The sequence below is a fragment of the Drosophila elegans genome, unplaced genomic scaffold (genome assembly GCF_018152505.1).
Source record: "Drosophila elegans isolate 14027-0461.03 unplaced genomic scaffold, ASM1815250v1 contig_814, whole genome shotgun sequence".
NCBI lineage: Eukaryota > Metazoa > Arthropoda > Insecta > Diptera > Drosophilidae > Drosophila > Drosophila elegans.
Genome location: NW_024546167.1, coordinates 16,050,879 through 16,061,721, shown reverse-complemented (window position 1 = coordinate 16,061,721; position 10,843 = coordinate 16,050,879). Strand labels below are relative to the sequence as shown.

The 10,843-nt window shown below is 43.7% G+C and overlaps 4 protein-coding genes and 1 non-coding gene across 8 annotated transcripts; 2 read left to right on the top strand and 3 right to left on the bottom strand.

Moving 5' to 3' along the window:
* Window positions 1–72: 72 nt before the first annotated feature.
* LOC108149247 (leucine-rich repeat-containing protein 24) lies at window positions 73–3,028 on the bottom strand. Of its 4 annotated transcripts, none has more exons than XM_017276684.2 (4): window positions 2,940–3,028; window positions 813–2,618; window positions 459–752; window positions 73–397 (listed from the first exon to the last, which is right to left on the bottom strand). In XM_017276684.2, the coding sequence occupies exons 2-4, from the start codon at window positions 2,476–2,478 to the stop codon at window positions 357–359; spliced, it is 2,001 nt and encodes a 666-aa protein (XP_017132173.1). In that variant the 5' UTR covers window positions 2,479–2,618; window positions 2,940–3,028; the 3' UTR covers window positions 73–356. The 4 variants fall into 4 exon arrangements, with proteins under 4 accessions (XP_017132173.1, XP_017132176.1, XP_017132175.1 ...); XM_017276687.2 differs by having other exon boundaries at window positions 2,973–3,025; XM_017276686.2 differs by having other exon boundaries at window positions 2,804–3,015.
* Window positions 3,029–3,706: 678 nt separating this feature from the next.
* LOC121467919 lies at window positions 3,707–3,902 on the top strand. Its single transcript, XR_005977944.1, has one exon. It is a non-coding gene; the product is annotated as a U2 spliceosomal RNA (small nuclear RNA).
* A 187-nt stretch (window positions 3,903–4,089) lies between these two features.
* LOC108149486 (actin-binding protein IPP) lies at window positions 4,090–8,094 on the bottom strand. Its single transcript, XM_017277106.2, has 5 exons — window positions 7,221–8,094; window positions 6,961–7,152; window positions 5,577–6,421; window positions 5,265–5,520; window positions 4,090–5,128 (listed from the first exon to the last, which is right to left on the bottom strand). The coding sequence occupies exons 1-5, from the start codon at window positions 7,683–7,685 to the stop codon at window positions 4,994–4,996; spliced, it is 1,893 nt and encodes a 630-aa protein (XP_017132595.1). The 5' UTR covers window positions 7,686–8,094; the 3' UTR covers window positions 4,090–4,993.
* A 315-nt stretch (window positions 8,095–8,409) lies between these two features.
* Window positions 8,410–9,735, top strand: LOC108149532 (peptide chain release factor 1-like, mitochondrial). Its single transcript, XM_017277164.2, has one exon. It carries the CDS (start codon window positions 8,485–8,487, stop codon window positions 9,661–9,663), a length of 1,179 nt encoding a protein of 392 aa, XP_017132653.1. The 5' UTR covers window positions 8,410–8,484; the 3' UTR covers window positions 9,664–9,735.
* Window positions 9,719–10,581, bottom strand: LOC108149533 (exosome complex component RRP41). Its single transcript, XM_017277165.1, has one exon. It carries the CDS (start codon window positions 10,496–10,498, stop codon window positions 9,749–9,751), a length of 750 nt encoding a protein of 249 aa, XP_017132654.1. The 5' UTR covers window positions 10,499–10,581; the 3' UTR covers window positions 9,719–9,748.
* Window positions 10,582–10,843: the final 262 nt, after the last annotated feature.

Genomic DNA, 10,843 nt, shown 5'->3' with positions numbered 1-10,843 from the left:
ATCTAAATATTTATAGATTATTTAAAGTTTGCTTTTCAGTAAGGTTCAAGTCCCCAATTGATGGACTTATAATTTCAAGGCATCACTTAAATCTTTATTATTTAAATCTTTTCACTTAAAGTGCGTGGGCTAAAACACTGAGATTTGTGTAAATAAATATGCTTATAAGTAGTTTTAAAATACATAATTAACTAACAGAAATAAGGCGAGGTACATTTCTTCTTGATTATGTTTCAAGGGATGTGATTCTTCTGCATTCTTTTTTTTTTCTCGTCGAGTACTTATAGAGGTAGGGTTACCGTTGATGATTAAAATTTTAAATCCAGGGAGAGACTTAATTTTAATGGTGTCGGAGGTTACGGTGGCTTCGCAGCTGTCGGTGGTTTTACCATGTCAGCTAAGTAATAACAAATAAATATAATATTATAATGTTTAATATTGATATAAGAAATTCTTACCATTGTGGGACTGCAGTTCACACTGGTCACTAATTTCCTTTTTAGTGCTCTTGCCGTTTATTCGAACGCTGCCGTACTTCTCCTTTAGGTACTTTTGCACATTGGTATTGTACTTGCTACGAGGATTAATCGTTTCTTGTTTTCCATCATTGCTGTTAACCTTTACAAAGGCAGCGGGGTCATTGGAAGGCAAAAGGTCTGGTTGTTCTTCAATTTGTAATTTCTTTTTCGAGCTGTCAGTTGAATGTGAAGAACTCTTAACATCAAAATGTCGTAGGCTTTCATCGAGCTTATCTGGAAGAAAAGTAAGAAAGTTGAATTACACCTTATTATAATTAAATGGTATTTACTTACACTTCAGTTTGCGCTCTTTATTGTCGGAATAGAACCCTTGATCCCGCGATGAAGTAGGGCCTGCCTGATTGTCAAGGTATCCAAAGTACTGATTGCTATTCAAACTCACGCCTTCATTTTTTCTCGTTGCATTGGGATCGTTTAGGTACACTTCGTTGTCATTACTACTGGTCGTTTTGAATAATGTGTAATTTTTACATGCTGTTCCATTGGCGGCACTCAGTGGATCCAACACAATCTTCTTGCCCTGGGCAACACCCGAACTTAAGGCGCTGATCCCGGTCCCTCCAACATCATCGCATCCAAGTTGCTGGCTGGGATAACTTATGGGTTGCATAAAAGAATGCTGACTTGGATGAAATGGTTTGAATCGCTTGAAAATCAAGCACGTAACCAGTGACAATAAGATCGACATACTGAGGAACCCCATGGCTATGAGGCAGATTATGGCAAAAAGGTTCGTGTCGATCAGCGGTATCCGCTGTAGGTCCTTTTGTACCACCACACTTATTCGAACCGAATCTTTGCCTCCGGGATTCTCCGCTAGACATGTATAGACACCCTCATCGGTTTTCTTGGCATTCACTATGGTGAGACGTGAGACGAACACATAATGTCCGAATTTTGGAACCTTTGGTTCATTTTCCCGCAACATTTCTATATAAATACGTTGTTTTTGCAGACTTTGTACCGACTTGGAGCGAGTTTCGTATACTTGATTATCGTAGTCCCAGGCAATGACCGTATTGGGAGATCCGTGAACGCGGCAAATGAGCGTGACATTCTCCTTGGAAGTGTTAATGGAAGTACTGAGTGCAGGATACACAATCTTTGGCTTGCAGGCAAAAGCCTCTGGCTGATCCTCGATCCACAGACGACCACGCAACTGCAGGGGATAATGACATGCTGTTGGCGGGGTATATAGGTTCGTGTCTATGACGAAATCACGGAACAACTGAAGGTCGCAAGTACAATTCCAAGGATTCTCGGCCAGCGACAGGGCTGTAAGTTTGCCAAGGCTCTGAAAACTATCCACTCTTAGTTTTGTGAGCTCATTGTTGTCCAGATAGATCTGTGATAGCAGTGGCACGCCCTCAAAAGCCCGAGAATCGATTCTAATCAGGCGATTGCGCTTCATCTCGATCTTGTGCAGATACTTGAGGTTCCGAAAGACTCCTTGGGGTATCGTTTGAATCAGGTTGCCATTTAGCAATATGGCCCTCACTTTGGACAGGCAGTCGAAAACATTGGGCAGCAACTCTCGCAGCAGATTATTGGACAAGTCGAGCTCAATCAAAATCTGCAGTTGGTTGAAACTTTGCTGGTGGATGTGTTTCAGAGTGCCATTGCGTATAAGAAGCTTCTGCAGGTTCTGCAACTGGGTGATCGAAAATGCATTCTCCTCCAGGTAAAATATGTGGTTGTGTGATAAATCCAGTACTTGAACCTCCGGACTAAGGTACTCTGGTACTCCACTCAGGCTTAAATTGCGACAATCGGCCGTCTTTTTGCCAGAGTTCCACTTGCAGTGACAATTTCCGCAGTCCATCAGCCAGTCTGCACCGGCACATCGAAGGATGAGTAGCAAACAGTAGGATTTCAATAGGAGTAGCGATAGGTGCTTGCAGGAAAGACTATATGGATCGAAGCTAAGCTTGTTGGCCATTGAGTTGTTTTAAGGAACGGAAGGTCCAGCTCTTCCCAGTTATTCTGGGTTATTGTTTGTCGCACATCTAAACTCTAGTACTAATTATTCTTCAGGTCCTATGTTCAGAGTCATTTAAGTTTTGGCCTTCAAAGTCCATCCTATAAAGTACAAAGAAAAAGCTGTTAATATTACTTCTTTAATAAAATTAAAGAGTGTAAACTTATTTCTTAAATTTTATACTTATCCTGAGTGCTAAGTTTGTTATGTTTTAAACTGACAAAACAATTTCCCAAATTTCCCCCTCAATATTAGCACGAAATCGAATTCCCATTGCGTCCATTACCTTACCCAAGGGGGCTACACCTTCAAGGCCACTTTGCCTGTTTTCTTTTCATCAGTATCAAATGAAAACGCTGGCAAATGGCGTGTAGAGCAGTTGACACTGGCCGTGGCAAGAAAGCTGCACTTTGTTGGCTTACCAGATATAGAGAAACAATAAAAATTTATTATACCGCCACGCCAAAAGCTGGTGCCAAACAAATTCATCTAAAGACCTCGGCGTATATCCATCAACTGTATTTCCAATTTTGTACTGCCCCATTTACCAGACTGTTAACAGAGATACTACATTGGCGCATGTCCAGTTGTCGTCCCACTTTCTTGCTTTTTAAATGTAAATTAGCAGAGGGTTTTTGTTATTTCCGTTTTGGTTTGCTTAACTTTTTTTCTATTATAAGGATAAAACACTAAAAACATAATTGTTGTTAAAAAAACACGCATTTTATTGTCCTTAAACAATGATTACTTGAATTTATAGCATTATTTATTTTAATTGTAATTATTTGAATAAATAAAATTTAAAAATATTAAAACTCTTAACAATTTGATAAAGAACGGGTCTCCCTCGTTTTTTCATATTAAAGATAATTGTTCAATATATTTCATAGAATTAAATAAAATTACCTTAAGTTTTTAAGTTTTCAAAATGAGTGAAAAAACTTAAATAAATGTAACTTTGTAATACCTTTTTTAGGCCGGCTGCTTGCTCTATTATTGTCCTTTAAAAAGTAATAAGAAATGTTTTTTGCTTTCGTTTTATAGAAAACAAAACAGCAACCCCTAAAAGCAGGCTACGTCAAATAAAAACAGCTGCGTCTCAATAATTTCTCGTGTGCGCGTACTTACAATTCCCAACTGGTTCTAGCAGTTTGCTCATGGAGAGCTTGTTTAATTCCCATTTCTAGTTATCGCTTCTCGGCCTTATGGCTAAGATCAAAGTGTAGTATCTGTTCTTATCAGCTTAACATCTGATAGTTCCTCCATTGGAGGACAACAAATGTTAAACTGATTTTTGGAATCAGACGGAGTGCTAGGAGCTTGCTCCACCTCTGTCGCGGGTTGGCCCGGTATTGCAGTACCGCCGGGATTTCGGCCCAACTGAATAATAAATATTAAAAACTTAACATACATAATTGGTAGAGCATTTTTCAGCTTATCAAGTTTTTTGGGTGTAGAAGTTACGGAAGTGGACAACAAAAAACAGTTTCGTCCAATATTGCGTGCTAAAAAAAGTTGATTAAGATTGGGTTCGTCGATAGAAAGTCCACCACCCCCTATGAAGACTGCAACTTTTAAGTTGTTAGTTAATAATTCGTATATTTATTTCGATAATACACCTATTATGAATACAGTTCGCTTTTTTTTGATTGTTTGTATTAATTTGCTTTGATTCAGACAGGGGCTTCTTCTCATCTTCTGGCTAAAGATTCTTGTTTGATGAGATGATTATTAAACCTTCAAGGTTTATTATATGTACTTTTTACTATAATGAAATAATGGTGAACAAGGGAGACAATATTGATAATTAATTCTCACAACAAAGAATTATCGGATGTCTAAAAGTTTTCCTAATGTATAAGTGTAAATATAGGAAGTGTGCGAAAAACACAGCAATACTGCAATTTAATTAACAGGAAGATGAGAAAACGACCCTGAAATCCATACAATTACAAAGTTCAGTGGAGATACGCTCTTCTCAAGGGCTCCTCAAACATTGTTCCTAACACTCCATTCAGCATTCAACAATAAAAGTAAATACATAATTGGAAAGTAAACAAATAATCAATTCAAATAATGTTCAGCAATTACGATACTTCAATAGACTTTTTGTCAAAGTGAATGCTTAGTTTTCGGTGTTTGGTTTCGCTTTCATAAAGGTCGACAACTTCAACTACGGAACAATCTGAGGCTTCTGCTGCTTCCTTCGTGGCTAACTATTAGCATGTGTACTAACTGGTGAATAGCTGCGCTATGCTCCCACAAACAACATCAACCGTAACAACGCGCTTACATATCTTTGGCGAGAGACCACTACGTTCAATCGTTAAATCGAAAAAAGGGAAGAGACTTGTGATGAGTGTGTAACGTATACAATGCCATAGATCTACAGTTAAAGAGTGTTTTACGTGTGGGTGGTTATGCTTAAGACGACGACAGATTTTGTGTTTGACGTTGACCATTTTCCCTCCAGTTTTTAAACAACCACTGCCCCAGCCTCTGAACGACTAACTGGTAGATCGGGGCAATTTTTCCAGGTGTCCGATAGCGGATCATAACATTCGACAGCATTAATAGTCACTTGTGCTCGGTAAAAGTTCACCTCACAGGGCTGTAAATAAAGAAATATATAATATATTTCATATTTAATCAAATCAAATTGAAAAATGTATGATGTCAATAAAGGGATAACCCAATCTTTGAATTTGTATCCTTTTACTACACTCTTGAGAAGTTATCTTTAATACCTGATCACCGCCAGCTACGTAAAGTAGGCCATCGGCAGCGGCCACGGCAGGAATGGCTCTGGGAACGTTCAGGGCACACACAGTCGTCCACTTGTCCTCGTCAAAGCTGTAGCGTTCCACGGAGCTGAGAATGTCCTGGCTGATACTGCTGCCGCCAACCACATACAAGTAGCGATCCAGAACGGCCACGCCCATTTGGCAGCGGGCCGTTTGCATGCGAGCCAGCTCGGTCCACTCTTTGGTCACCGGATTGAAGCTGTAATGGATGTTATTAGCTGTAGCTATAATACAAAATTATATCGTTAAATATACCTGATAAGATCCGGAAGATGACGGGTTGTTGTTGTGCAGCCACCTACAATGTAGATGAGACCCTCGAAACTAACCACACCCATGCTGAATCGAGGCTGGGGCATGCTGCCCATTAATTTCCAGAGATCCTGCTCTGGATCATAGCACTCCATGGAGCCGCCGATATCGTCACCAATCCAGCCGCCCACTGCAAACAGATTTCCGCCCATGGTGCAGAGCCCAAATTCGCAGCGCGGCACAATCATCGGGGCAATCGGTTGCCACACGTCGTTCTGTGGATCGTATACCTCGCCATTGGCCAGAATCTGTGAGCCCCGCTCTCCACCGACCACATAGATCTTGCCATTCAACGCCGACACGCCCGGCAGGATGCGGCCCACCTCCATGGGCGCCGTCTCTGTCCACTCGCGCCGGAATATGTCGAACTTGGCCACCGTCTCGAAGATGCAGTCGGCCGAGTTCCAGGTGCGCGGCGTGTCTCGATGAGATCCGCCAATGATATAGATGTTCTTCTTGGCCAATTGCCGGGGACAGACGCGCAGCGGCACCAGTTGGCCACGTTTGGAGGCAATGTCCCGGCAAATGGAACGCAAGGCTATTTTCACCGACATGTCGCGACAGTCGTCCTTGAGAGCCTTGTCGATCACCTTCACCGGCACGAGGGCCATGCGAACGTGGGACAGGACATCGAAGACATAGCAACGGCGCTGGGTCACATCGTGCTTAATCCAGCGGAGAGCTGCCTGGAATACCTGCGACTCCGAGTCGACGCGCAGCAGCTCCGAGTTCAGTAGCTGCGAGAGCAGAGTCTGTGGCGTTTCTAGGAACTCATCCTCCAGCGTTATCTGTTCGGAAGAATATACGTTTTTATTGTGGACTATTTAGAAAACGAACCCATATAATTATATACCCTAACAAAAGAAGCTCAAACTCTGTTATTTCAGAAATCAATTCAATGTTATATGTTTCTCCTCTTGGTAAAACTACAAGATCAAAAGTTTACAAGACAAATAACCATTTTTGAGTAATTAACATTACAATTACTTTGGATTTACATTGTTTATAGTGAAAACTATAAAGTACAGAAAATAATAAAATAAGCGAAAAATACAATTTAAGTACTTTTATGATTTGACATTAAACATAGTAATGAATTAAATAGAGAACATACATAAGTATCAAAATTGTTATTTTAAGTTAGAAAAGATGTGTTTTTTTTCTTTCTTAAACAAACCAGTTATTATATTTGGTATATTTAATGTATTTGTAATTGTTTCAAGAAAAAACTGCATAATTTCAAAGCTTTTGTGTTTTTCCCCCGATTTTCTTTTGTCTTTAACTGGTACACTTGTGAGCCAAAGCCCCATAAGTGCCCCTAACTCACCGCTGGGAAATTGGCGTGGACAAAGTTCAGTGCACTCTTGGCCAACGACTCGCAGTTGTGGGCCTCTGCGAACCGTAAAATGCCCAGTGCGTTGGAGGCATGCAGCTCGCGGCAGAGGAACTCACAGCACCCGTCGACCACCTCGTTCAGCTGCAACATGTCGGCGGCGGCGAGCAGCTCCTGGACATTGGACTGCAATTGGGAGGGGGAATGGGATTGAAGATTAGGGTGATCTCTGGGGAGCAGAAATCCATGCTCACCTGGGTGATTTCGCAGCGACCCGTGTAGATAAAGTCGAGCAGAATGTGCAGTATGTCGCCGTCGATGGTGTGCAGCACCACGGACTTCTGCTTGACCTCATTCAGCCCCAGTTCGGGTCGGAACATGGCCTCGAAGTAGGCACTGGCCGCACTCAAAACAGCTCGATGGGCACTTAATGTGGCCATTCCGGCGATGATCTCCACGTCGCAGAAGCGCGACTGCTCGCGCAGCTGGTTGAGATTCGAGAGCACCTTAAACGGATACTGGGCGTTGCAGTAGGAGGGCAGATTTGTGCGATGGCTGGCCGCCGTAGCGCCGAGTCCCAGATTTTGGCCAAAGAAGTCACCATCGCCATCACCGGTGGGATTCTGATTGGTGTTCTGATTGGCATTCGTGTTTGCGTTCGGACTGGAATTGCCATTGTATTCGTGGTGGTGTATCTGGTATGTTTTCAACGGTGGCATTTCGTCTGTTCTGCGGCGTTGCTGCCTTCACTTTGGATTCACAGACAGATCGGAACTCGTCTTAATAAATGCACTTTTCGGGGGCAACAGCACAGCTCAGACCATTCACATCCAATTGTTTGGCTTAATTAAACTTAATTGCTGCACTCTGCACACTTCATACGCTGTTGTTGTTGTCCATTCATTTTTCTCCAATCAGAAGGCGAACACACACACACCCACCCCGCAATATAAACGAAAGCAGGCAAATGGAGTTAACATTTCACGTACACAAGCAACCGAAAACTACTTTTACTCTATTTGCCAATTACAACTAAACAGAAAGTTAAACATTTACAAACTGGCATATTTCTTTAAACTTTTCAATGCACTTTTGTATGTGTTGACCCAGGTAGTAGAGCTGGTCTACCCACCCACGATAGTATCGATACATTGGAAGGGATTAAGTTTCGATAGTGAGCGATACACTATGCCTTTCAAAACGTAAAACTTATATATTAAATGCGTACTTTATTATTAGTATTAGGAACTCTGGCATTTTACAGAAACAAATTTGAATGCATTTTTTAACTGTAAAATATAATATATTCATTTTATTAAATTATTTTAAAGCAAACGATACTATCGAATGATTTCTTGAACACATCTCTACCAGTGGGTATTAGTATGACCATCACCTGACTGTGGAAACATGCATTTTTCGATAACACAATCCTACATTTATCTATTCTTGACCATCTCTAACTTGTTGTTATTTAATTTTTAATTTTACTAGATTTTCAATGAGAAATCTCACAAAATGCTTTCGCGAAAATTACTAAACCTCCGCCTGGGCCACCTGGCACGCCGCTGGAGCAGCACAGACCCACTGAGCATCCAGAATGAGAAGCTCCAGGCGTATTTGGAATCCCTCCGCCAGGAGTACTATGCCGTTCGGGTAAACGCTGCCGGAAACAGCAAATCCTACGCCCGCCTCGCTCAGTTAGAGGGCGTGGTAAGCGCCTTAGAGCAGCGACGCGTCCTGGAGCGCCACATCACGAGCGCCAAGGACATGGAACTGGAGAAGGACGAGGATATGCGTCAACTGATGCAAGAAGAAAACGAAGTCTATGTGGATCTGCTGAGCAAGCAGGATCATACACTGCTGCAGGAACTGCTCGCCCTGTCGGATGACGAGGTGTATCCGGCACTGATCTTTGGCCTGAATGCCGGCGCCGGTGGCCAGGAGGCCATGCTATTCGCTCAGGAGCTGTACGATATGTATACCGGCTACTTCGAGCACATGGGCTGGGAATGGGAGGAGTTTGCCAGCGAGTCCACCGACATTGGTGGTCTGCGTCATGCCAGCCTGATGGTGAGCGGTGGGGACGCCTTCCGTTGGCTACGCTTCGAGGCGGGCGTTCATCGGGTTCAACGGGTGCCAGCCACGGAGAAGTCTGGCCGGATGCACACCAGCACCGCCTCGATCACCGTGATTCCCCGGCCCGCCGACATTCAGGTGCACATTGCCGAGAAGGATCTGAAGATCGAAACAAAGCGGGCGAGTGGCGCTGGGGGCCAGCATGTGAACACCACTGACTCCGCGGTGCGAATTGTCCACCTGCCCACCGGCCTGGCAGTGGAGGCGCAATCGGAGCGATCGCAGCTAAAGAACCGGGAGCTGGCCATGAAGCGCCTGCGTTCGCGGCTCGTGCAGCAGCAACTGGAGAGCGCGGAGGCCAGTAAAATGGCCACCAAGAAGGCCCAACAGGGCAGCCTCAACCGCAACGAGAAGATTCGCACCTACAATTTTGTCCAAGACCGCATCACGGACCACAGGATTCAGGGCGGCACGCTGCACAACCTGGTCGGTTTCCTCAAGGGTGGTGAACAACTCAGTGGACTCATCGAGAAGCTTCAACTAGAGCAGCGAAAGGAACGACTGAAGGAGCTACTGGAAACGTGGCAGCCACCAAAGGAGGCCGTTAAGAAGAACTAGAGCTATTTTGTTGATACATTTATACGTTTGCGATTGAAAAAGAAGAAAGAAGAACTACTTTATCAAAGGAAATATCTAGTTTATTTCAACAAACTCTTGCCCAATCGGCAGCACTGCCCATGTGCAGCAGGTGCTCCTTGACTGCCGCCTCCAGAATGTCCCGGATCTCACGGCATCCGGCCATCGCGGTCTCAATGACCGTCTCCAAGTGGTCGATGTGGAACCGTTCACTCATCTCCAGAAAAGCGATCTTCTCGGCGGTGGGCAGGGCAGCCACCGTCAGCTTGGGTCCGCCGGAGACCTCTTCGAAGTGTGAGATGTCCGTGAGTGGGATGTTCGACTTGCTCAGTGAGGCGGTGCAGGCGACGATGAACTCATTCAGACAGATTCCTGCATCAATCAGGGCCAATGTGGCGGCATTGAGAGCCACTGCATAGTTGGCCCCGTCGGCCTGAAGCACCTCCACGTAGATGTCTATCTGGGAGCGGGGATACAACTCCGATTTGATGGCTGCACTCAGCGCCTGCTGCAAGTACATCTTGAACTCCAGGGATTTGCGATCGCCGCGCGGGCGATTCTTGCGCTCCGCCGTGGAGAATGTAGCCTGACTGTACTGGCAGTTGATGATCACGTCGTTGGACTCCGTTTTCTTGCCCTTGGCCTGGTGGGGACCATAAACGGCGGCCAAGACCTTGGTGTTTCCCTGCTCCATGTACGCACTTCCATCAGGCTGCTCAAAAACTCCCAGTTTGCATTTGATGTGGCGCAGCTCGTGCGGACGACGTCCGTCCAGACGCAGACCCTGCTCGCTAAGAAGCTCAAAGTTGCTGGCCATCTCTTCTGGCTTTCAAAATAAAACTATTTTTAATATAAATAAATAATGCACGTGCGGTGCGGTTTGTTTACTTATTTTTGCAGTGCTGGAAGATGACGATGGCGATACAAAACCAGTAATGGTAAACACATAAATATTACTTTTCAGGTACATTCTAAGTAACATGTACCGAATCTCTGTAAATAAACTTTATTTAATTAATAAAGACAAGTATATTGTCTGTAATAAAATATGAAATTAATAAACATATTTTTTAAAATCATTCCAATTCAATTTCTATTTCATAATTGTAATATTCTAGAGTACCCTAACTAGATATTTACTTTTTACATTTAACAACACTGG